Source organism: Gopherus flavomarginatus, chromosome 7 (assembly GCF_025201925.1).
Source record: "Gopherus flavomarginatus isolate rGopFla2 chromosome 7, rGopFla2.mat.asm, whole genome shotgun sequence".
Lineage (NCBI taxonomy): Eukaryota > Metazoa > Chordata > Testudines > Testudinidae > Gopherus > Gopherus flavomarginatus.
The window spans coordinates 50630702-50655339 of NC_066623.1; the positions used below are offsets into that span (position 1 = coordinate 50630702).

Below are 24638 nucleotides of genomic sequence, written 5' to 3' on the forward strand. Positions count from 1 at the left end.
GATCCAAACCCCAAATAAATCAGTTTTACTCTGTATAAAGCTTATACAGGGTAAAATCCTAAATCATTTGCCCTCTATAACACTGGTAGAGATGTACAGCTGTTTGCTCTCCCAGGTATTAATCGCTTACTCTCGGTTAATAAAATCACTTTTGTTTTATTAAGTATTAAAAGTAGGATTAAAGTGGCTTCAAGTAATAACAGACAGAGCAAAGTAAGTCACCAAACCAAGATAAAGCAAAAACATGTAAGTCTAAGACTAATACATTAAGAAACTGTTTACAGGTAAAATTTTGCCCTCAGATAAGCTTCTTTCACAGACTAGATACCTGCCTAGTCTGGGCCAATCCTTTCCCCGGTACAGTCCTTGTTAGTTCCAGCTCAGGTGGTAACTGGGGGGTTTTCATGACTGGCCCCCTGCTTTGTTCTCTTCCACTCCCTTTTATAGCTATGACACAAAGCGGGAATCTTTTGTCTGTCTGAATCCCCATTCGTCCTCCTAAATTGAAAAGCATCAGGTTTAAGATGGATTTTACCATTCTTCCTGGGCTGGTTTATACGAAGGAATGCTTGCAAGTAAACAAACCCATTCACAGGTCATTGATTCTGAAGCACCCTTAAAGGCTTCCACTAAATGTGTTTACATTAGCAATACAAGTTTATGTCTTATTCTCCTAACTCCAGACATAGAAATAATACATGCAAACAAATAGGATGAACACACTCAGTAGATTATAACCTTTGTAATGATGCCTTACAAGAAACCTTTTTACAGAAAGCATATTCCAGTTACATCATATTTACACTTATAAGCATATTTCCATAAAACATTATGGAGTGTAATGTCACACCGTTTGTCACTAAGCATAAGCCAGGCTGCTTTTGTTTGAACCATTTCAATTATATGTTGATGAACAAATGTCTAACTTTTGTTTAAAGTTGTAAAACACGTCATAGGGTTTAGAATCATGGAGTTTAGGCTGGAAGGAGTTAATAGGCCATTGGTGGTTTGTCTCTGCTCCCGAGTATCTCAGGCTGAAGAGACTTTCCTTAACCTTTCCAAAATCGTGCATTTGGGCTGAACTCCACTGTTAACCTCTGAATTCTCAATGCTGAGTTGCACAGAGAAATATCTCTGCTACGTAGTTAGCTGTATGGCTCAGCCCAGAAAAGTTCTTCAGAGGGCTCTGGGGGAGTGTAAACAGGGCTGACTTGAGAGTGGCTTTTTACCTTTACTGTGGTGCTCATTGCCAGCACCCCCAGGGTGTCCAATTTAGCAAGCGTTTGGAAGAAGGCAAGTCTCTGATGGAAGATTGGTACCCATCATGGAAAATCCCCTGGCCTGTCACTGTTGCCCATACATACAGCCTGTGGGCATATTTGATTCTTCTGTGTGCCTCCTGCATCCAGACCATTGCTAAATCCTACTGCTTTTTCATAACAGCAGCTTCGGTTCATCCTTTCCTCTTCATTCTAGCTATTAAAGCCCTAGACCATTCTCTGATCATCTCTTGCACTGTTGCTGCAGCCTCTTCTCTGGTGTCCCTGCTACTTATCCCACTTGGTGCAACCCAAACACAGTGTCTAAGAACCTCTTTTCCTGCTCTGGGCACCTCTCTCTTTGGAGTCCCTTTCCTGACTTCCGAAGCTTGTTTCTCACACCAGATTTAAGCTCTCAGCCCATTTGCGCTCGTCTCCCTCCATTCCTTTGGGTTCTGAGATCCCCAAAAACTTGCAGTCCTCTGGTCAGCTCCCCCATAACTGAAAACCCCATTTGGTCAATGGTCTGTGTGACACCAGTACAGGAGCATGTATCGTGTTTGGTCTCAGTGCTGGGCGGTGAGGCCTGGAGGTGTGCAGAGGGATCTAAACTGTGCAGGATGCACAGGGTGATGTTTAAGGGGGGAAAACCAGCGATCACTTTGTGTTTTCAGGAATTACTGCCAGGAGGTTGTGGGAACGCTACTGCCACCGGAATCTCCAAGGGAGAGGACAGCAAATACAGGATGGAGAGAGGTCAGTACAGCAACAGCTTCTCTCCAGTTGGTACGAAGGTGACCCAAGGCTTTTGCCATGGGGAGAACTGTCTCATGTGACAAACAGCCTGCAAAGACCCCAAAGAACTTTAACCAGGAGTATTGACTGGAGCCATCCTTCCCCAAGGTTGTGAGGCTGGGGATAAAACTTGGGGCACTCAATGACTGTGGCTTGGATTTGGGTTGGGAGACTGGTGCTTGGAAATCACTGACAGGTTTTGAACTCCAGTGCTGAGTGGAGGAAGTTGATGTGGGAGGGGGAGCTGGTGTTTGCTGATCACTGTGACTGGGCTAATCAGAGTGTCCTGCCCTCCTTGATTGGGAGGAGTGCGGTTAATCTGGGAGGGCAGGCGGGGATACTTGGAACTCCTTCTCAGGGCTGGGGCCACTGGACTCTGGAGGGGAGGGCATTGGGAATGGGAATGGACTCTAGCTGGGGCAGCTGGTAGTTGAGGATCACTATGGGATCAGGAGCATTAGAAAAGGCCTTGAAAATTCATCTCCACGGTAGGGGTGCAAATGCCATCAACTTCTTGAGGATTTGAGCTCTAATTTGGAAAAGATTCTGTTTCTGATGCTTGCAGTTAAAAAACCAGGGTGTGTGTGGTAGATGATTCAAACCCTGCGTTAGTGTAACTCTTTGGGCTGTGGTTTCCTCTCCAGGCCTGTTGGAGACGGCTGCTGAGCTGGAGAAGGAGCTTATTAATGCCAGAGAGGAACTGGAGCTAATGGCAAGAAAGGAAAGAGAAAGCAGGGTGAGTTTTTGTGGAGAGACCCTGAGCGTCTGCAGTCTGAGGCTTGTTTCACTTGAGACCAAATCCTGCCTGGTCTGCCTTCAATCAGCCATGCTATGTTCATACTCCCACCCTGTGGGGAATGGGCTGTCTCTTGCTCGGTGTTTGTATAGTGCCCAGCACGATGGCGCTTGGAAGCACTGAGTGTTAATTATTATTTGGTTTCTGGTAAGGACCCTGCATGGGAATGGAAGGTGCTAGCCCTGGTGTCCTGGTCAGATTTTCAGCTCTGGCGATTACATTCAGCCTCTTTGTATCCAACAAAAAATGCAAGAGGAATAGTTTTTTTCACATCGTGTCATGAGCAGTGCACTGTTTAAATTGCTGCTGTGTTCCACCACAGGGGTAGCTTATTTACTAAATGGAAACCATCTAGATCATTACATTTGTGAGTAGCTAGCCTATACTTTATCCCAGGGACGCTCTGGTTTCCGGTATAGCGACCTTTGTGCTCACTACTGACTAGGGCAGCAATTCTCAGGCCGTTGGGCCACATGGGGTTCAGGTTCCTGGCTGCCTGGCTACCCAGCACTGTGGGGTCCGGATGGTCCAGCCAGCCTGGTGGGGCCCGGGGCTGCTGGCTGGCCCGGGGAGAGCTGGGGTTGGTGTTGAAGCTGCCGACCAGCCCCACAGGGTTGGGGTCTGGGCTGCCGCCCTACAACCCGGCCCTGCACGGCTGAGTCCAGAGTTGGACAGCTCCCTGATCCTGCACAGTGGAGTCCGGAGTCACTGCCATCCTGCCCAGGACTCCACTCCTGGCCCCACTCTGTGAAGGGGTCTCTGGGCAGGAGGCGCTGGGCATAGAGATCTGTGAGGGGAGATTTAAGGGGGAGGTACGATGTGGAACTCAACCTGCAGCCCAGCACAGCGCACAATGATAAATAGGTTGAGGACCACTGGACTAGGGATTGTCCCCATGTGGTGTCATAGTCATGAAGCTGACAGATTGATGTGGGTCCTTCAACTCCATGGCAATGGGACCATCAACTCCACAGGCATCTCTCTTGACGGAGGGGTGAACAAAGGGTCTGGTTATGAGGTTGCAGTGCTGACTTGATGAGAATGAAGGAAAGTTTCCTTCCTGGGCCCAGTTTGGCCCTCCTCCCCCTTTCTCAGAAATGTTGTCTTTCACTTCAGATAGGCATCGTACAGTGTGTAGTAGTGTTCCACTGAGTGAAGGAGGCCACTCGTGACTCTGGCCAGCACCACAGCTTAGGAGTATGGGGGTGGAATGATTGAGGCAGTGGCATGGAGGGTTTGTGGCAAGTGTCTGGGTTGCGGAGCTTTCACTGATCCCGTGGTGTCTGCTCTGTAGTTGGAGCTCTCTTCTCTTCAGTCTGTGGTGACGGCACAGGAGGAGGAGCTGCAGGTGCAGGCCTCAGATATTGAGTCCCTGACCAGGAACATCCAGAGCAAGGAGGACCTTATTAAGGTGGGATCTCTACAGTTCTCCTGACATACTGTCTGATCATCTCTGTCCAGGGATGCTAGTGAAGAACCTCCAGTTCCCCCCACCTCGCGGCCTCTAGCTGTCTTCCCAGCATACTGTAAAATGTCAGAACCAGGAAGCCAGGTTTCCCTGGAGATTAGCAACGAGGTGGATGCATGAGGAGACTCCTGAACTGTGTTTGAGGTCTCATGCATGGATCTTGTAACATCTCGGGCTTGGCATCCTGGGCCTCACTCCATGGTTCTTGTAAAACATGAAGAGTTGGGAACCCAGGGCTCCATCTGACATCTCATTATGTAGGAGTCTCCCATCATTCTGCTCAGATGCTCATTTGGGGATCTCGTTATTCCTGGAGTGCCCTTCCTGTGCATCCTGGACCTTGTTTAGGAATTCTGGAGCGTGCAGCGTGCCTTGCATCCTGTCTGGAGTCTTGAGCCAGGCTCCTGTTAGCACAAAGCAACAGTAAGGCTTTCTCTGGGATGTTGGTGCTGCACACGCTCGAGTGTGGTTTTCTTCTGAATTCTCTGGCTCTCCTTTGGAAGGGATAAGACTTCCCCTTGTTAGTGACCCTAATCTGCGATGTCTCTAGGGACCTTTGTAATTCCAGCTCGCATTGATTTGTATGAAGTTCAAGGGGTGTCTCCTGTTGCTGATCTCCAGCCAACTCTGCTCTCCTTGGCTTTCAGGACCTGCAGATGCAGCTGGTTGACCCCGAAGAAATCCCAGCTGTGGAACGACTGACCCAAGAAGTCCTGGTGCTTCGGGAGAAAGTAGCCACAGCAGAGTCACGAGGACAGGAGACTACAGGGAACAGACAGCAACAGGTAGTGCATGCTCTGATGAAATCTCCTGCAGAAGGGATATCTCATGGTCTGCAGGCTCAGGCCCATTTCCAGGTCCTGCACTTAGTTAATTCTCTATTGTGAGTTCTGCACTGTAATGCTATTGCCTGGGAGGGAGTGTGCCAGTGTACGTGCAGGTGTAAGAGGGGCTCAGGCCTCTTTATGGCATAGAGAGGTGGTTTGGATCCCCCTCACAAGCGGAGGTCAGCCCCTCTTGTCCATGTCCCTGACATGACCAATCCAGTCTCTTGGCTGGACTCTGCCTCTCGTGTATCTAGGTGGGGGTGAAGGCCTTGCTCAGCTCCTACCTCTGCCTGTTGCTTTTTGCCTCCGCTCTCCCCAGCTGTTGCTGATGCTGGAAGGGCTGGTGGCGGAGAAGAGTCGCCTGAATGAAGCTCTGCAAGCAGAAAGGCAGCTGTACAGCAGTCTAGTGAAGTTCCATGCTCACCCAGACAGGTAGGGGACCCTTGTGCTGTCACTGCCATGTGGTCCTGTGAGGTAGAGGAGCTGCACTCCCTCTGGGGGACTTGTTCAAAGGGAAAAGTTGAAGCACTAGCATGTCCGTGAACCTGTGAGAGCAGGGAACTGTTCAGTGGGCTGCTACTGGGTCATGGCTGATTAAAGGCAGCATCCTTCCCATGGCAGAGGAGATCACGTGAATCAGGTGAGACAGCAGGAGTTAATCACACCCCAGAGCTCTAATGCTCCTTTTCAGATTCTCTCTCCTCTCCCCTTGATTTCTCCCTGCCCCTTTGGCTTCCCGTCCCTTGCCTCCTGACATCTCAGAGAGGCTGCATGTCCCTTTGTTACATCACTGATCTGAAAATTGCTTGGGGCTTCTAGTGGTTTGTCCAGATAGTTCCCCTCCACGACAGCATGACTGATGTGGCTACCCTCTGCCACGCGAACCCTGGTAGTGACGGGGAGCTGAGCAGTCTGCGGGGCTGAAGGAGTCACACGCACATGGAGTTTCTCTTGGTGCTTGGTTCAGTGGTGATAACTAGTGACAGCCAGGAAGCCACTGTCCCTGCCTTACTTCCCAGGGGATTGGGGGTGAGTCTGGGGGAACTGCTCTGTGGGTGTATGAGTCTGTGCCTGACCCATGTGGGGGGTGGGTGCTGGGGCCCGGTGCCTGCAGCTGGTTCTGGTCAAAGTTAGAAGTGGAAGGGGCCGATGCTGGATCTACCTTTTGGAGCACTGATGAGCAGTGCTCTGAGTAAGTGGTGGTTAGACGTGAGCTGGCACCGCTCTGTGTCCTTGCTAGTGTGGACATTCCGTGAAGCCTGTCTAACCCTCTTCCCTTTCTGTATGACGTGTCTAACTAGCCCTGAGAGAGGCCAGACTCTGCAGGCGGAGCTGGAGGGGGCCCAGGCGCTCCGTGGACGACTGGAAGAGTCTCTTGGCAGAAGCATGGAGCATTTGCGCAGGCTGGAGACCCTGGGCGCCTTTGGAGGTGGGGAACAGCAGAGTGTGAGAGTCCTACCCCAGCATGCCTTCTGAGCTCTGGCCTTCACCCTGCCACCTGCTCTGGATGGAAACTGGTCACTAACCGAGCAAGCCTGGCTAACTGACTCTGGGAGGGTTGACTTGTTACTAATGATATGATAGGAGTGGTGCATTTAGAGCTGCCCTGGAAATGGCGATCCGTGCAATCCATGTGTGTCTCATATATGTACCTGTCTCTGGCCTTCAGGGGAGGTTATGAAATGTATTTGCACATTTGAGTCATTCCATTTTAGTTGATCCACCTCCATCTTTCTCCTACTCCTCACTTCGTTCTTCTCCCAATGGGCCAAATAAAGATTCCCTCCCTGTGAAAGCGATTTTAAATGTTCTGTGCCATCTCACAAATGCATGGGTGTGTATTTTTATTTTCCTCCAAATCTTTCCCAGTCAGTTAAGGGCTGCTTCTAGGACAACGGCTGCCTCCGCAACCACATGACACAGTAAAGAGAGAGCAAAGTGTCTGGGGAGAAGCAAGTTCTCACTTGCAGACAGAGCTAGGCCCTTTGACAAAGACAGTGGCAGCCAGAGAGGAGGGCCTCTTTTGGTAGTTGCTGTATCACTGTTGTTGAATTCTTGGCCTAACAAAGAAATGACCCATTTTAGGTTACAGCTAGCTCCAGCTCCTGTGGAAGCCTTGACTGGAATCTCTTCCATTTCTGTGGTTGAGGCAGTCTCTCTGCCAGCCTTGGAACGTGACTCATTCCTCCTGGGCTAAGCTTTGTCCTGATGGGTTGTAATCATCAGCAAGCTCCTCTGTGCAGCAAAACGAAAGAGTTTCCAGCCTCTCAGGACAAAAGGCTGAGGCTAAGAGTGGTTGGGGGGTGACAAAGCCCAGTCTGACCTGGCAGGGCGTGTTCCTCTTAGGGTGGCATGGGCCATGATGAGTCTGCTTCGTGTTCTCAGCTTGTGCATGCCTCACCACTCCGTGACCAGTAGACCCTCATTCCTTGCACTGCTTTGAACACTTGAGGTCAGACTGCAGGACCCCTCTGGGCATATGTGGCTCTATGCTGTTTTGCAAGTGGGCATTTCCATTCATGAGTGCAATGGCTATTCCAGGGCCTCCGTTTCTCTTTCATAATGTTATTCCTACTGCCGTAAACCAGGCGAGCCAATCTAGCAGGGATTTCCCACACCAGCTTTTCAGCGGCCGTCCTTTGAGTGGCAGAGGGGAAGTCTACCACTTCTTACGTTCTCTGTGTACATGGGTGGGACTAGATCCAGTACATCGCTTAGCCACCCACTCTCTCTTACATGTGCTTATGTGGACCATCTTCTCAACAGCGAGCAATAAAATGAGGCCTCAAGCTGGGATGGCAGAGCAACCTGGGCTGAGGAGCTGCAGTTCCCTTTGGTGTCCTCGTTCCCTGCACACTGCCATGTAGAAGGGATGGAGCAGCTCTCACGCTTCTGTCAGGAGGAGACCAAACCATTCATGTGTTTTAACTCTCTTCCCGCCTGTGTGCTTTCCACCCTTGAGTACTAAGCAGGGATGGAAAAGCCCCGGCTAGATGTGACCAGGCCATCTCCCCCTGGCCGATTCCGGACTTTTCCAATGTGTCTTCGCTACTGTTTGAATGTGCTGTTTGATAGCCATTCCACTACTACTGTGGGGGCTGCTTTCGCAGCCTAATAGATTTCATTGCAAGGAAGTTTCTCTTAATATTTAATCTAGATTTCCCCTTTCTTAATTTCATCCCACCACTCCTAGTTACATCTGTATATCATGCACGCTCTCTCTGTGCTGCTTACACCCTGCGGATATTAATGTTGTGTTGCCCCTGGGCCATCCCAGGCAGATTTAGCTCTTTTAATCTTTCCTCATCAGTCCATTACCCTGCTAACTCTGTCACCCCTCTCTGAACTGACTCTCTCGCCACTTCATCAATATCTGGTAAAGTGCCCAGAACAGAATGAAGTCGTATTGGCATGGCCTAATGGACAGGTGATGTGATGATGCTTTTACATATGCAGCCCTGAGCCGTCACTGCATTTTCTTTTTCCGGTTTTGTCATGCTGCAGCTTTGTGTCTGATTTGCTCCTTTCAGCATCCTGGCCTCCCAGCACGCGCTGGAGCTGGGGTTTGGACTGTTTCCCCGAGATGTTAGCTTAGTTCTTTTCAAGTTCTATGTAAAGGATTTTTTACAAACGCTTTTAGCAGTTGTCCTCATAACTCCCTGGCATGTCAGGCAGTGCTGTTAACCCTATTCCGCAGCTGGGGAATTGACAGAGATTAAGTGACTTGCCCAAGGTCGTGCAGGAAGTCTGTTGCAGAGCAATGGACTGGACTAGGGTTTTCTCAGTCCTGGGCTAATCCCATGGCCACTAGGTCATCAATCCTCTGAACCTTGTATTTTCTGCCTGGAGTACGTCTCCCTCTTGACCCGCCCCCATTTTAGTTTCATCTGAATTTCATTCCTGTGCTCCCATTCCCAGCATCAATAAAGAGAGGCTGTAGCTAAGACTAGTCCCTGCAGCACCCCATTGCACTCTCCGTCCTGCACTGCTATTATGTGGGTTAGCATAACCTGTGTCATTAGCCTTTCTGGCTGCCCCTTCTGAGTGTTTTCTGTCCACATACTAGTATTTATAGCAAAGCTGACTTCATTTCTAAGAGTATGGTGATGTGAGAGCATTGCATGCTTTATAAAGTCCAAATATAGCTCATCTGCTGCATCCCCTTCAGCCACTGAGCCAAGTGAAAAAAGCACTCAGCTGTGTGTGGCAAAATCTTGGTTCCTGCTTGTTCATGATTCTGATAGCAGTGAGATGTGTAATGGTTTCCCCCATGCTCCATTATTTTACTGTCAGGGTGCAGAAGGAGAATGGCCAGATCCCTTTTCTTTCCTTGGGGGCACATGGTGAAGCGTTTGCTTTTCTCCAATCTTCTGATCCTTCCCCATTTTTTGGATCAAAAATTGAATTGCCGGCCACCAACAGTGGCCTCCTGAGGGCAGCAGGGAGCAGAGTATGCTGGCCTGTAGCTGTGCTGAGGGGCAATGCTTGTGCTAGGCCTGGTTCCCAGGTTATCCCAAAAGCCATTGCAAAGATAGGCAGTGGAGTCTAAACAATCCTTTGTAGCTGCAAATAAATGGCCAGTCCATTGACTAGCTGACCCACAGTCAGAGAGAGGTCTCTCCTTGTTAAGGGAGTCTGTGTGTGTTACCTGTAGCCACCCCTAGCAGTACAGACTGCTCTTAGAGTCTCTTGTGGCAGCCAAAGTGGGGGTACTATGCTTCCCACTCAGAATAGCAGCGTTTACACTTGCTACACTGGTGCAAGGCAGAGGAAATTAGGCCCAGATATGGAGAAATTCATAGATTCCAAGGCCAGAAGGGTCCAAATAATGTGATCTAACAGTTACCTGGTAGGTTATTTTTAGCCCATCCACTTCCACCACCTCTCTGGAGTTCTTCCCTGTGATGTAGCATCAGTGCTTTGGCCAGGCCACTGTAAATCCTAACAGCTGCTGTCCCAGTAAGTCTGTTCCACGGTCTAAGGACAGATTTCCCTGGCAGGCCTGTTTTCCTGACTGTTTCAATTTTCCTTTTTTAAAAACTGTTGCTCCTTCCCTTCCCCTAGCCTGGATAATTCCCCTCTCTGCAGGGTGTTTGCCCCTTTCAGGAGTTGGTAGACTCCTGCCACGTTCCCTCTTTTTTGTCACCTAAAGAGAAGCGGTGCATAGGGGGCTCTTCTGCTACAAAGAATCCTTTATGGCAGGCTCAGGCCCAGTTATGCTGGGCATTAGGCAGTCCCAGCTGCAGTGACATCCCCAGCACACTGCTCAACTGCATTCCTTTTCTCCTTGCTCCACTTCTCAGTAGCTCTGTCTGATGATTGCCTGTTAATGACTCACCACTTCCTGTCAAATTCAATAGGCTAGTTTCACACACACCAGGGTCCCATACTTCCCTGCTCTGCACATGCAGCTCCCAATCCCATTGGGTTTTCCTTTGCAGCCCCATTCCATCGCACACTCATCCTGTCTCAGCCTTGTGTTCTTTCTTATTGGATACTTTTCTCCCTTCCAGCTGTCTTTTTGTTTTTCATTTTTCAGAGCTGACTCTCCTTGTGTTATTGCCTGACCATGTTTCTAACCTTGGAAGGGAGCTTTTGAGTGATTTCCTCTGGAGGGTAGGCCACATCCCCGCTAGTCGCTCTCATCTGAGGGAGTCTATCACAGCTCTGTTTGCTCTCCCCTCATCATTCATGGATGAGCTAAATAAGAGCAGAGTCCCAACCAAGCAGCACTCCCTGGAGTATGTGGGTCTCAGCATGTGTGTCAGAGAGTGTGAATCTGAAGGATGTTCTGAGACGAGCATTGGTGTTCCCAGCCGTCCGCTCCCCCAAAAGCAGGGTTGCAACTCAATGGGGCTCAGACTAAGGCGGTGGCAATATTCAGTAGGAAGTGCCTTTATGCTAGTGCTGAAAGCTGAAAACTTCAACTGAGCCAGCTGAAATACTTGGCTTGGTAAGAGGAGGTCAGTGTTGTGAGCATCTCATGCCGTTGGGTGACCCTGTCTCCTAGCTGTGTGAGAGAGCTAGGTTAGGCTGCTGGAGAGGACAAGCTGTGCTGTATAAAAAGGAGCCGTACATGCTATGGAAAGATCACTCCATGCGGGAGATGACCAAGGGCTGAGGTCTATTGCTTTAAAAATCCCAGGGGCCAGAACATAAGAACAGCCATATTGCATCAGACCAAAGGTCCATCTATCCCAGTATTCTGTCTTCCACCAGTGGCCAATGCCAGGTGCCCCAGAGGGAATGAATAGAACAGGTAATCATCAAGTGATCCATCCCCTGTGCCCATTCCCAGCTTCTGGCAAACAGAGGCTAGAGACACCATCCCTGCCCATCCTGGCTAATAGCTATTGATAGACCTACCCTCCATTAACTTATCTAGTTCTTTTTTGAACCCTGTTATAGTCTTGGCCTTCACAGCATCTTCTGGCAAAGGTCCACAGGTTGACTGTGTGTTGTGTGGGAAAAAATACTTCCTTTTGTTTGTTTTAAACCTGCTGCCTATTTATTTCAGAAGGACACAACTAGTGCACTGCAGGCTTCCCAGGTGCGGTAGCAACAAGGGGCCAGCTTGGCTGGTGTGCCCCATGCAGCCCTATTGCTCTCAGGGGAGCTGCGTTGCTGTGCACCAGCTGAAACTGCTCCAAGGGTCCGAATATGTTAAGAGATGAGGGAAATCACAAAACGGGGACTGCTCCTGCTGCCTTTGACACTGATAGGAGCAGAACAGGCCTTTTGCTGCTATCGCTCTAAGTCCTCTTCTGTCAGGTGCTACAAGTGTAGTCTCAGCGGAGCAAGGTTTTGCAAAGCAATTTGATACCCTGTCTGCTGTCTTTTTAGATCCCCATATTGGTGCCTGCCAGACAGGTGGTGAGCTTTGCAGGGAGGCTAGCTAAGACATTGTAGCAGAGGTGCAGGAGTTTGTGGAAACACAGGAAAGCCAGTAAAAGTGATGGGCCTGACTCGGTGCTGTGTGCTCATAAAGCTGGTTTAGTTGTCTACCTAGGCATTCCCTTCTGTGCAGGAGGAAAACCCAATGTGCAGAGAACCCATGTAGCAGCTCAGCCAGGTGCCTTCTTGCAGCCCCCCTCCCGTGTGACATGCTAAAGGGGGTGTGACCAAAGCAGTGCATTCATAGAATCTCAGGGTTGGAAGGGACCTCAGGAGGTCATCTAATCCAACCCCCTGCTCAAAGCAGGACCAATCCCCAGACAGATTTTTGCCCCAGATCCCTAAATGGCCTCCTCAAGGATTGAGCTCACAACCCTGGGTTTAGCAGGCCAATGTTCAAACCACTGAACTATCCCTCCCCTCCAGCTATTCCTGGCTACTGAGTGGTCCCGGGAGGCTATGGACAGTGGGGAGCAGCTTAGGAGAGCCTTGAGGTTGCTCTAAGAGTGTGGCCAAATTAGCACCTCGCTAACCCAAGCAGCAGGATACTGCCCCTTTGCTCTTCTCCAGAAACAGCTGTCCTAGTAGTAGGAAGCCAGCAGGCTGCCTGGGTGCAGGATCCCATGTTCCCAAGGGCTGTAGAAATGGGAGCATCGCAATTAGATGGATTTATTGGCATGACTCTTCAGACAATAATGGTGAAAATCATCCCAGTGCGGCCTTGCCAAAGACTGAAGCCTCTAAAGAGGAGTTTCTGGAGCAGCCAGGGGAAGCTTCGGTGCAGTAAATCATCAGGGCTGGCTGGTATTGGCTGAGGGGCAGAAGGGAATGATGTGTGAAGATATGAATATTCACAGTGAGGCTTGATCCTGAAATGTGTTGAGGTGGGGAGAGCGTTCACCTTTTCCTAAGGCCCAGGAGCCAGGGAGAGTACACAAGGGCCTTGTATGCTCCCCACCTGCTAGGGGGGTCCCAGAGCAAATTATTGGGGAGACCTTGATAATGCAGCTGCCTCAGAGCCATTCACTTAGGGATTGGGAACTGGGAACAGGGCTCCCAGTGGGTCATCTGGGATCTGCCAAGGTGGGAGACATGCCCAGCTGGCTCATCCCACAGAGGGAGTCCTGTCACCTGATGGAGCAGTGGGAGGGGAACGGTGAGAGGCTCTTTCTCGCAGGTTTGGCTGGAGGAGGGCCCTGGGGAGGATCAGGCTCCCTGAATGCGGCCAGGTAAGGGAGCAAACATGGGGAAACTGCAGCATCGAGCAAGCCCAGCACAATGGCAGGAGTCGTAACTTACCTGTGCTGAAGGGGAACCTGGCAGAGCTCACACCGAGTGCAAACGACGCTCTACCCCGTGCAGGAGAGTGCAAGGAACATGACATGCCTCCACAGCTTTGCAAGGGGCTGCTCCAGGATGTGAAGTTCAAAGAGACTCTGGGTGGGGCTTGTTCACGGCTTGCAGAGGGGCAGAGCAATGCCAGGCTAGCCAAAAGAGGTCTTTGCTAATACACTAGTGGGGCAAATAAATTAGAGTAAGTATTGAGAAGGGGCAGGAAAATGTTGGGGCTAGGAAACTGCTTTTTAAAATCTCACTATGTAAAGTGGTTTGGCCCGTTAGGTGGTAAAGGAAACCCTTCTGATAATTAGTGATCACTGCAGAATATGCCAGTGAGTCCAAGTCACCTGCATCCTAGATTAATAGGCAAATTAACAAGTTTACTGAATCACGGCTAACTCTTTGAACAAGCATGGGGAAAAACCAGTATGGGTCCAATCTTCAAGTCAGGAAAGGAGAGCAGCCCTGCCAATTACCAGCTGGTAAGTTCAACTTCTTTCCTTAGCAAAATGTTGGACCAAATATTAAGAGGAAAAAGATATGTAAAGATGGAAGGGATATTGGAACCAAGAGCAATAAGCAGCAGGGGGGATTTCAAGAAATGAATCCTCAGAATGCCGGTATAACGCTTTGTTTTGAGATGTCCAATATCCCAGGTAGACTGCAGCAAGCTGTACTTGTATGGGTATGAGGGGGAGAGAGTTAGTTCTCACTGCTCAAAGAAACTGCAGCAGAGTCCTGCTGGTAACAACCACGTCAAAATGAGTAGCTGGCATGAGTTGGACCCTAACACCAAGAGAACCAAAAGGTAGAAACAGCAGCAGCTGGGACTGGGACGTGGTTCCTAGTAGGGTGCTGCAGGGATCAGTGTTAAGGCTGGTTTTATGAATGAGCTGGACTAGCAGGAAATGACCCTGAAATTTGCAGTGGTACTCTACTGGCAGGCCATGTGCAAATCAGCTGCTCTTAGAGCTGTTAGAATGGCACACAGACCATTTTAAACAAAGACTTGATCTGGAGAATGCAGCTCTAATGCATCTTGGGCAAACTAACCAGAGACCCACCTATTTCATGGGAGTGAGCCATGGCGAAAGTGTAATGCCAGAAAAGAGGGGGACTCGAGTGGGCAGACAGACAGGTTTGAATCTGAAATGGCTGGAAAGCACCAGTGAGAATAGGTGCTGCCTATATGACTGTGATGGAACAGAATGGAGCCATGAGGGACCATCTCCTCTTAGACAGCAGCAGGAATCCTGGGACAAGGTTCAGGGCCCTGGCTGCTACAGCTTCTGTGTGCCACTCCAGTGGGACATGGGGATCTGAAGGTGGTGGTGGGGAGCCCCCAGGGCCAGCGTATGGACCTTTGCTGTCCCCGTTCATCCCCCAGCCTAGGGGTATGCAAGGAGCTAGAGGGGGTGTGGTGGTCAGAATGCTCTGAGCTCAGGCTAATTTGATCTGTACAGCAGCCCACAGCCAGCTGAGAGAGACTGCATAAGTCAAAGGTAGGGGGAGACAGCTTAAACTCACTGGCACCCACATGCCCCTTCCTGGGTGTCTGTCCTGCTGTGTATGGGCCCCTCCAAACAAGAAGTATATAGGCTGGTTAGTGCAGAGGGCAGCAGGCCTGAGTCAAGCACCTTAGCATGGAAGGATAAAAATAGCATTGAGTATTTTGTAATAAAGCCTCTCTACCATTTCTAAATTAGGCTGTCTGTGAAATATTTGGCCTATCTAGAATACATGGCAAGTCCATCCTCAATTGGACAGTGCTCAGCACTGGCTGCTGAAGCCCTGCTTCAAACAAGAGCCATCCGAATTTCCCCTAAATAATCCCTAAACCTGCCTACCAGAAACTGGGACTGGATGACTGGGCATGGATCACTTGATAAATTGCCCTGTTCTGTTCACTCCCTCAGTAGCATCTGGCACTGGGCAGCACTGGAAGACAGGATACTGGGCTAGATGGACCTGTGGTCTGAGCTGCTACGGCTGTTCTTATGTTTGCCTTGAAGTCCAAAAAGTGTATTTTACTTACACTCATATATGGAAAAACTCCCTAAAGGGGCTCTGCCCACATTAAAAAATGAGGGAGAGGATAGCCCAGTGCCGAGACCAATGGTGCAATGCAATCATGATGCTGTTGAAGTAAGTTTTGAGTTCAGCGGAGGCAGGATTTTTCCGTCAGCATGGAGAATGGCTGCTGCAGAAAGTTCTGGGCATGTGAAAACAGGGAGATGGGTGGAAAATTTAACTCTAGTAAGAGCAAAGGAGTGCAAGCCATTGAAATAGACTGATTGGAGAAGGCAGCAGAGCGGTTAAGTTTGGGGAGTTCGCTAATGACACTAGAAGGCAGAAGGGAAGTGCCTGGCAAGGCACGTTAGCAACAATAGACTGGATTTTTCAGCTCTATTGATGATCTCTGAATTGGTGGGATCCTCTGAGGATAGTGACGGAGAAGCTATTGGAGGTGGCTCCAGATAGCACCTGGCCAGTGTATAGTTAGCTAGGATGCACGAGTACCTTGAAAGAGGGACAGAACTGGGCTTATCTTTGATAGACTTGTAAGAAGAAATTAACTGAAATGGTGTCCATCCCAAGATGGGCTGCAAAGAAGGTTCGATGGAGAGAAAAGGGAGGCTTGGAGGAGACTCAGTTGAGATACTGAACCTCGTGAAGGGAAGTTTAGAAGCTCGACTGGTCCCTCTGCTCATTCTGCCTCACACTGCAAGAACCAGGGAGTTTTCCTGCTTAAGTGGCGTTAAATTCAGAGCAAAGAAAAGCTCTGTTCACACAGTTTCTGAATTCACTGCCTGTAGGTCAGAGTCTAGAATCTGAGTTTATGGACAAGGAGCTAAAATAAATGTAATCAAATCTCATGCTTCAGGGCATCAGTTTTTCTGCCGAGGCCAGGCAGCAGTTCTCACCATGTGTGGCACTGACAATTAGCCAGGTACTGTGTGAGAGGCGTTGCCTTACCCTGAATCCCTGGTATTGCTTTAATGGCAGAGGGTGGATCCCAGACTTGGCAGCCCACTGGCCAGCTCTGGTCCTGTGGAAGTGGGAAGGGCTGGAGAGCACTTGGCATGTCGTGGTCAGCAGAGGTAACTGTGTTCCATCCTGGTCTAGCAACGGGGGTATCTCTGCCCTGCTGCCCAACAGGCCACTCCCCATAGCTGCAGTGCTTCACGCGCAGAGGGCAGGGCAGTCAACCTTCGCCCAGGCCACAGGGTCTCCTTTCCCATTAACATATCCCCCAACTGGGTTCAGATAAAGCCCTGGTCCCCCACTATTTGACAGACCAGGGGTTTTCCCCCAGCACCCTCTCTGGTGCGGGGCTGAGCACTGCCCCATGTGTGACCTCATGGTTCTGGAGCTGGAAGCGGCTGTTGCCCTCTCCTCACAATCCATAGGAGAATCTGGGGCCACCTCCCTGCAACCATGCCGAGAGCCAGGGGGATCAGAGCCTGGGGACTACCCTGTGTGTTCGGCCCCTGAACCAGCTCTTGTGTGTGACCCCCTGAGAAGCCGGGGACTCTGCTGGGTGGGCAGGAAGGGCTAAGAAGGGCAGGTGAGTGAGGGGCACAACCGTCTCCAGCCAACTTTGGAGCAGCTGCACCCCACTTTCCAAAAGCAAGGACCCCGGGAGCAGCCGGGAGTGAGTGAGAGTCTGGTATAAGAAACTGAGGCTCCCCACCTTGTAACTTGAGAAACAGTCAGGGACTGGGGGAGACTGAGGATCCTGCCCCGCTGGCAGTGATACCTCATGAGAAGCTGTGGCTGCTGTGACCCTGGGATAGGCCAGAGGCAGCCTTGCTCTGGACTAAAGCAGAGCAACCATACCATGCTCTGCCGCCAGCACTTCGCTCTGCCAGCCTGTGAAGGGAGGAGAGACCTGCCACCGCATGGCAAGGACAGCCTTCCCTTCCAGCACTCTGCCCTCAGCGCTGTTGACACTAAACATGGGCGATCCAGCCTGGGGACAATGGACAGTGTGCAATGCTGATGCTCAGGTGGTTGGGTATCTGCTGGGGTTGCTAGCCAGCCATGGTCGGTGTTTGAGAATGGCTTCCTGTGAGGTTCACTCTGCCCTGTAACCTCCCACTTTGCTGCTGATATTGGAGCAGGCGGAGCCAGGTCCATGGCACATGAGAGTCAGTGTTGATCTGTCAAAGGCAGTGGAGTTGTGCTGATCTGCACGATTGAGGATCAGGCCCAGTGCTGCTGTTTCTTCTTCGAGTGATTGCTCATATCCATTCCAGTTAGGTGTGCGTGCCGCGTGTGCATGTTTGTCGGAAACTTTTTACCCTAGCAACTCCAGTGGGCCGGCAGGTCGCCCCCTAGAGTGGCGCCGCCATGGCGCCTGATATATACCCCTGCCGGCCCCCCCACTCCTCAGTTCCTTCTTAGCGCCGTGTCGGTCGTTGGAACTGTGGAGCGCGGCATAGCTGTCCTCCACGTCCCTAGCTCTCCTTGTTCTACTGTTTATAGTTGTAGTTAGTTGTTAAGTGTAGTTAGTTAAGTAGTAATATAGTAAATAGTGTAAATAATATTTGTAAATATTTGTTAGCCGGTTTGGGCCGTAGCCCTTCCCGGCACCCGGCACTGGGCTCATGCCTGATTCACTGGGCTTCAAGCAATGTGCGGCCTGTAAGAAGCCGAAGCCGACCAGCGACCCCCACGACGCGTGCCTAAAGTGCCTGGGGGAATCGCACATATCGGACAAGTGCCGCATTTCTAAGGCTTTTAAGCCTAGAACAAAGGAGGAGAGAGACTAGAGACTTAGGACTCTCCTCATGGAAGCGGCACTCGACCCGGCAGCTTCGCAGACCGTCACCTCGACACCGGCACCGGATCGCGCTGGCACCGGAAAGACTCCCCGGCACCGACCTTCCCCGGCAGCGGGTACAGAAGCAAGGCCGTCGAAGTCTGCAACTCCATCCAGGCAGACTCGAGTGGAGCGCCCGGCACCTACATCTGCCGCAGTGCTACCGACAGAGATCCCGTCGACTCCGGGCCCGGAGGGTCCGTCGAATCCGGTCCCGCCGAGCTACCCCGTAAGATCTGGGGTTGAGCTATTGGTCCCATCGACGCCGGAGACCTTCGCCTCGGCACGGGACCTCATTGCCCTGACTGAGCCAACTCAGCCTCTACCCCCGGTACCTCCGGTGCGGGTGGCGTCCAGAGGCAAACCAATGATGAGAGCGCCGTCTCGGGACTCACGCTCGCTGTCGAGGTCCTGGCACCGTAGTCGCTCAAGATCCCGCTGCCGCTCGCAGTCTCAGCACCGTTCCCCTCGGCGGTACCGGTCGTACTTGCGGCACCGATCGGCCTCCAGACGGTCCCGGTCTGGTTCCAGCCACCGATACCGGCACCGGGACTCTAGGAGCCATTCCCGCCGTCGATCAGCGCCCCGCTCGACCTCCCGGCACCGAGCTGGTGGCAGGTCCCGGTCCTGGTCGACCTCCCGGCACCGCGTCGGTGGCAGGTCCCGGTCCCGATTCCGGCACCGAGTCAGCGGCCAGTACTGGTCCCGATCCCGGCACCGAGTCCAAGACAGACCCCGGTCCCAATCTCGGCACCGGTATGACTCCCAGTACCGGTCCCCGGCACCGAGAACATCTTCGGCGCCAGGACGCGGAGACTCTTACCAGCCGCGGTCGGCCCTTCCATGGCCTTCCAGACAGCCGTCGGTGTCGTCGCAGGCTTACAGTGTATATGCGCTGGGCACTGACAGACAAGCGGCCCTTTTCCACGACCCTCCGCAACAGGACCAGGGACCGCAGCAGTGGGGGTTCTGGACACCCTGGGCGTATCACCAAGCCCAGGGCCCCCAACAGCTTCCTCCTAGACCTGCGACGACAGAGCACAGGGCGCCGGAGGCGTTGTTGTCTCCCCCCCCCCCCCCCCCGACGGGGAGGACGGGTCAAAACAGCAAGACCCTGAGCTCCCTCCGGAGTCAGAGGCGAGGGCTGAGGCAGACCCCCCGCTGGACACACTCTTGCCGGGGGTCTCCTCATCGTCTTCTCCCGATGAGGCGGTGGCAGGCACTTCTTCCAATAGCCCTCCTCCGCTAGATCTCAGGGCACATCAGGACCTCCTCAGGCGCGTAGCACAGAACTTGAGCCTGCAAGCTGAGGAGGTCTCTGAGATCGAGGATCCCGTCGTCAGCATCCTCTCCTCTGATGCTCCCACTAGAGTCGCCCTGCCCTTTATTCGGACGATCCAGGCCAACGCCAATACGATCTGGCAATCACCGGCCTCCATCCCCACTACTGCACGGGGCGTCGAAAGGAAGTACATGGCCCCCTCCAAGGGCTATGAGTACCTCCATGTTCACCCGACACCATGCTCCCTCGTGGTACAGTCGGTGAACGAGAGGGAGCGTCATGGGCAAGAAGCCCCAGCCTCCAAATCCAAGGAGGCCAGGCGTATGGACCTCCTCGGCCGCAAGGTCTATTCGGCGGGGGCCCTTCAGCTCAGGGTTTCCAACCAGCAAGCCCTTCTTAGCCGCTACGCCTTTAACTCGTGGGTGGCAGCGGATAAGTTCAAAGAGCTGTTACCACAGGAGGCGCGTCAAGAATTTGCGTCGATTCTTGACGAGGGCAAGAAGGTCGCAAGAACCTCGTTGCAGGCCTCCTTGGACGCTGTGGACTCGGCTGCCCGTACCCTCGCCTCGGGGGTGACGATGCGCCGCATCTCCTGGCTTCAGGTTTCTGGCCTTCCACCGGAGCTCCAATACACCATCCAGGACCTCCCGTTCAAAGGCCAGGGCCTGTTCTCGGAGAAAACAGACCCCAGACTGAAAAGTCTCAAGGACAATCGGGTCATTATGCGCTCCCTTGGGATGCACACGCCTGGGACGCAACGCAGACCCTTCCGGCCGCAACAACAGCAGCAGCGCCGGCCGTACCCCCAGTTCCGCCAGCGGCAGGACCTTAATAGGCGCCGTGGCAGAAATGGTTGGCGCAGGCCGTCGGGGAATCAAAGGGGGCAAAACCAAAGCTCCTCTAAAGCCCCACCTGGACCCAAACCTTCGTTTTGAAGGTGCGCCCAAGAGCGTAGTACCAGTGTCCCCCATGGATCCTTCCCCCCCGTTTTCCAACCGCCTTTCATTTTTCCTCCAGGCGTGGACCCAAATAACATCCGACTGCTGGGTCTTACGCACGGTGCAGACGGGATACCGTCTGCAGTTTACATCTTTTCCTCCCTCCCACCCCCCACCCTCGTCCCTCTTCAGGGACCCCTCTCACGAGCAATTCCTCCGCCAGGAGGTGCAGATGCTCCTTGACAAAGGAGCTATAGAGGTGGTTCCGGAGAACGAGAGGGGCAAGGGGTTTTATTCCCGCTACTTTCTGATCCCCAAGGCCAAGGGAGGCCTCAGACCTATCCTCGATCTGCGAGAGCTCAACAAATATCTAGTGAAGTTGAAGTTCCGCATGGTATCCCTGGGGACTATTATCCCATCCCTGCATCCTGGAGACTGGTATGCCGCCCTCGACATGCAGGACGCTTATTTTCATATTGCCATATGGCCACACCACAGACGTTTCCTTCGGTTCGTGGTCGACCGCCATCACTACCAATTCGCGGTCCTCCCGTTTGGCCTCTCTATGGCTCCGAGGGTATTCACAAAATGCATGGCTGTCGTTGTGGCACATCTTCGGCCCAGTTGCATTCACGTGTTCCCTTACTTCGACGATTGGCTAATTCGGGGCACGTCAGAGCTGCAGGTCCACAGCCATGTCCGCAGGATCACTGGCCTGTTTGCTACCTTGGGCCTCATGATCAACATGGACAAGTCCACTCTGCTCCCCTTGCAGAGGGTGGAGTTCATTGAGGCCGTCCTGGACTCCACCTTGGCCCGGGCCCTTCTACCGTTGCCCAGGTTCCAGTCGTTGTCGGCGATCGTTCAGCGCTTGCTGGCAGCCCCCCTGACATCGATACAGACATGCCTAACCCTGTTAGGCCATATGGCGGCCTGCACGTTTGTGACAGGGTATGCACAGCTCCGCATGAGGCCCCTCCAGTCTTGGCTCATCGCACATTACCGGCCGGCAAGGCAGTCACTAGACACGCTTATCACAATCCCCCAGGGGGTATTGGATTCCCTCAGTTGGTGTCTAGACCAGTCCGTCGTGTGTGCGGGGCTCCCATTCCACCCACCCCAGCCCTCGGTGTCCCTAACGACGGACGCCTCAGATCTCGGCTGGGGGGCCCACCTGGGAACCCTGAGGACACAGGGCCTGTGGTCCCCACAGGAGGTGGAGCTACACATCAACATGCGGGAGTTGAGAGTGGTCCGCCTTGCTTGTCAAACGTTCTGTCACCAGCTTCGAGGTCGTTGTGTCACGGTATTCACCGACAACACGACGACCATGTACTATATCAACAAGCAGGGCGGCACCAGATCCTCTCCCCTATGTCACGAGGCGATGCGACTCTGGGACTTTTGTATAGCCCACTCCATTCACCTCACGGCTTCCTTCCTCCCAGGAGTACGGAACACGCTGGCGGACCGCCTGAGCAGATCCTTCCTCGCACACGAGTGGTCCCTCCGCCCGGACGTCGCCCTCTCGATCTTCCAGAGGTGGGGTTGTCCCCGCGTGGACCTCTTCGTGTCCAGGGGGAATAGGAAATGCCAGGCATTCTGCTCCTTTCAGGGCCGGGAACCCGGGTCTATAGCGGACGCCTTCCTTATTCCGTGGACGACCCACTTGTTCTACTCGTTCCCCCCGTTCCCGCTGGTCCACAAGGTCCTTCTGAAGGTGCGCAGGGACAGTGCCCGCGTGATCATGGTAGCCCCAGCGTGGCCCGGGCAACGTTGGTACCCCATGTTGCTGGACCTGGCCATAGCCAGCCCAGTTCCCCTGCCCCTTCACCCAGACCTGATCACCCAGGACCACGGTACTCTCTGTCACCCGGACCTCCAGTCGCTGCACCTAGCAGCGTGGCTCCTGCGTGGCTGACCAGATCCGAGCTACGCTGCTCCACCCCGGTACGTGAGGTACTCTTGGGCAGCAGGAAGCCTTCCACTAGAGCGACGTACTCGGCCAAGTGGAAGCGTTTCTCCTGTTGGTGCACGGAGAGGGGTTTCCTCCCGATGGAAGTTTCGGTGGCCAATATTTTGGACTATATTTGGTCCCTCAAGCAACAGGGCCTGGCGATATCGTCCCTTCGGGTCCACCTGGCGGCTATCTCCACCTTTCACCCGGGTGGGGATGGCCGCTCCGTTTTCTCTCACCCGACGGTGACTAGATTCCTTAAGGGGCTGGAACGTCTATACCCTAACATCCGACCCCCTGCCCCTACCTGGGATCTTAACCTGGTTTTGACTCGGTTCATGGGGCTCCCCTTTGAGCCATTAGCGACTTGCTCCCTGCTCTATCTTTCTTGGAAGACTGCCTTTTTAGTAGCCATTACCTCAGCTAGACGGGTGTCGGAACTCCGGGCTCTCACGGTAGATCCCCCGTAAACGGTCTTCCATAAAGATAAGGTGCAGCTGAGACCGCACCCTGCCTTTCTCCCCAAGGTGGTCTCAGCCTTTCACGTCAACCAGGAGATCTTCCTCCCAGTTTTTTCCCCGAAGCCTCATTTTTCACGCAAGGAGCAACAACTCCACTCGCTTGATGTCGGTCGGGCTTTCGTGTTTTATGTGGAGAGGACCAAACCGTTCCGCAAATCCCCCCAGCTTTTCGTGGCAGTAGCGGACCGCATTAAGGGGCTTCCCATTTCCTCGCAGAGGTTATCCTCGTGGGTAACGTCCTGTATCAAGACTTGCTATGACTTGGCTCACATTCCTACGGGCCATGTGACTGCGCACTCTACCAGGGCGCAGGCATCGTCGCTGGCTTTCCTCGCCCGTGTGCCCATCCAGGAAATCTGTCGGGCAGCGACCTGGTCATCGGTCCACACCTTTGCTTCCCACTACGCCCTGGTCCAGCAGTCCAGAGAGGACGCAGCCTTTGGATCTGCAGTGCTCCATGCTGCTACTTCTCACTCCAACCCCACCGCCTAGTTATGGCTTGGGATTCACCTAACTGGAATGGATATGAGCAATCACTCGAAGAAGAAAAGACCGTTACTCACCTTTGTAACTGTTGTTCTTCGAGATATGTTGCTCATATCCATTCCACACCCGCCCTCCTTCCCCACTGTTGGAGTAGCCGGCAAGAAGGAACTGAGGAGCGGGTGGGCCGGCAGGGGTATATATCAGGCGCCATGGCGGTGCCACTCTAGGGGGCGACCTGCCGGCCCACTGGAGTTGCTAGGGTAAAAAGTTTCCGACGAACGTGCACGCGCGGCGCGCACACCTAACTGGAATGGATATGAGCAACACATCTCGAAGAACAACAGTTACAAAGGTGAGTAACCGTCTTTTCCTGTGGCTGACTCCAAACCTCCCTAAGACGTTCACTCCCAACAATGGCCTGTTGCTGGGCTCCTTGCAGCCCTGGAATCAGCCGGTGACCTGTCAGTTCCTGGCTTTTCCCTTCCTGTCCTGATGGGTCTTGCCAAGCTCTAGGCAGCTGGTGTCAGGAACCACAATTGACAGGCAGAGCAGAGTCTGCTGGAGCCTTGGTGGTTGTGAGGCTTGGCGCTGTTGGGCAGAAGAGTGCCCAGAGGCTGAGAGAAGCCCTTGGCTGTGCGGTGAGCTGTTAGGGGTGAGGGCATCAGGGAGCGAGAGCTTGTAACACAATGATTATAATCCATCAGTTCTGCAGTAGCACCTGACAGTTCCAGTCCTGACCCAGAGGGTTATTGCAAAGGTCGTTTGGTTGGGTTCCCATTGGGTCCCCTATTCATCACTTCCCTTCTCCCTTTTGGACCAGCCCCCTCTTGGCCGATTGGTGGAACCTGCAATTTTATTCTGCTTGTCGTTGCACAGTAACGAGGCCGTGCAGTGTCCCTGGGTCTGCAGCACATGCTACACTGGAGTCCTTGCCTGTCTAGCACCCTTCCCAGGCCCTTGTGAGCAGAGTTCCCTCTAATTTTTCCCACCCATGTGTAGAACAAATTTTGTTATGTGCACCAATATGGAGGTGATGTGCGACTCCATAACAGAATTCATGTGGTGGGGGTGAGGCTGAGGGATTCGGAGTGTGGGAGGGGCTCAGGGCTGGGGCAGAGGGTTGGGTGCAGGGGTGTGAGGTCTCCAGTTGGGGGTATGGGCTCTCGAGTGGGGCCGGGGATGAGGAGTTTGAGGTGCAGGAGGGTGCTCTGGGGCTACTGCAGGGAGAGAGGACTCTCCCTAGCCCTGTCTC

At 52.7% G+C, this 24638-nt stretch overlaps 1 protein-coding gene across 14 annotated transcripts in view; it reads left to right on the forward strand.

The window, feature by feature from the left end:
* Positions 1-24638, forward strand: part of LOC127055730 (myomegalin) — a 163151-nt gene that overhangs the window by 99442 nt on the left and 39071 nt on the right. For 13 of the 14 annotated variants that reach the window (XM_050962966.1, XM_050962970.1, XM_050962972.1 and 10 more), the window contains 6 exons: positions 1934-2015; positions 2699-2790; positions 4145-4261; positions 4966-5103; positions 5465-5577; positions 6447-6574. In XM_050962966.1, coding sequence (XP_050818923.1) covers positions 1934-2015; positions 2699-2790; positions 4145-4261; positions 4966-5103; positions 5465-5577; positions 6447-6574 — 670 coding nt within the window. Of the gene's footprint in view, positions 1-1933; positions 2016-2698; positions 2791-4144; positions 4262-4965; positions 5104-5464; positions 5578-6446; positions 6945-24638 lie in introns of those variants that run through there. The other variant, XM_050962973.1, reaches the window with a different exon arrangement.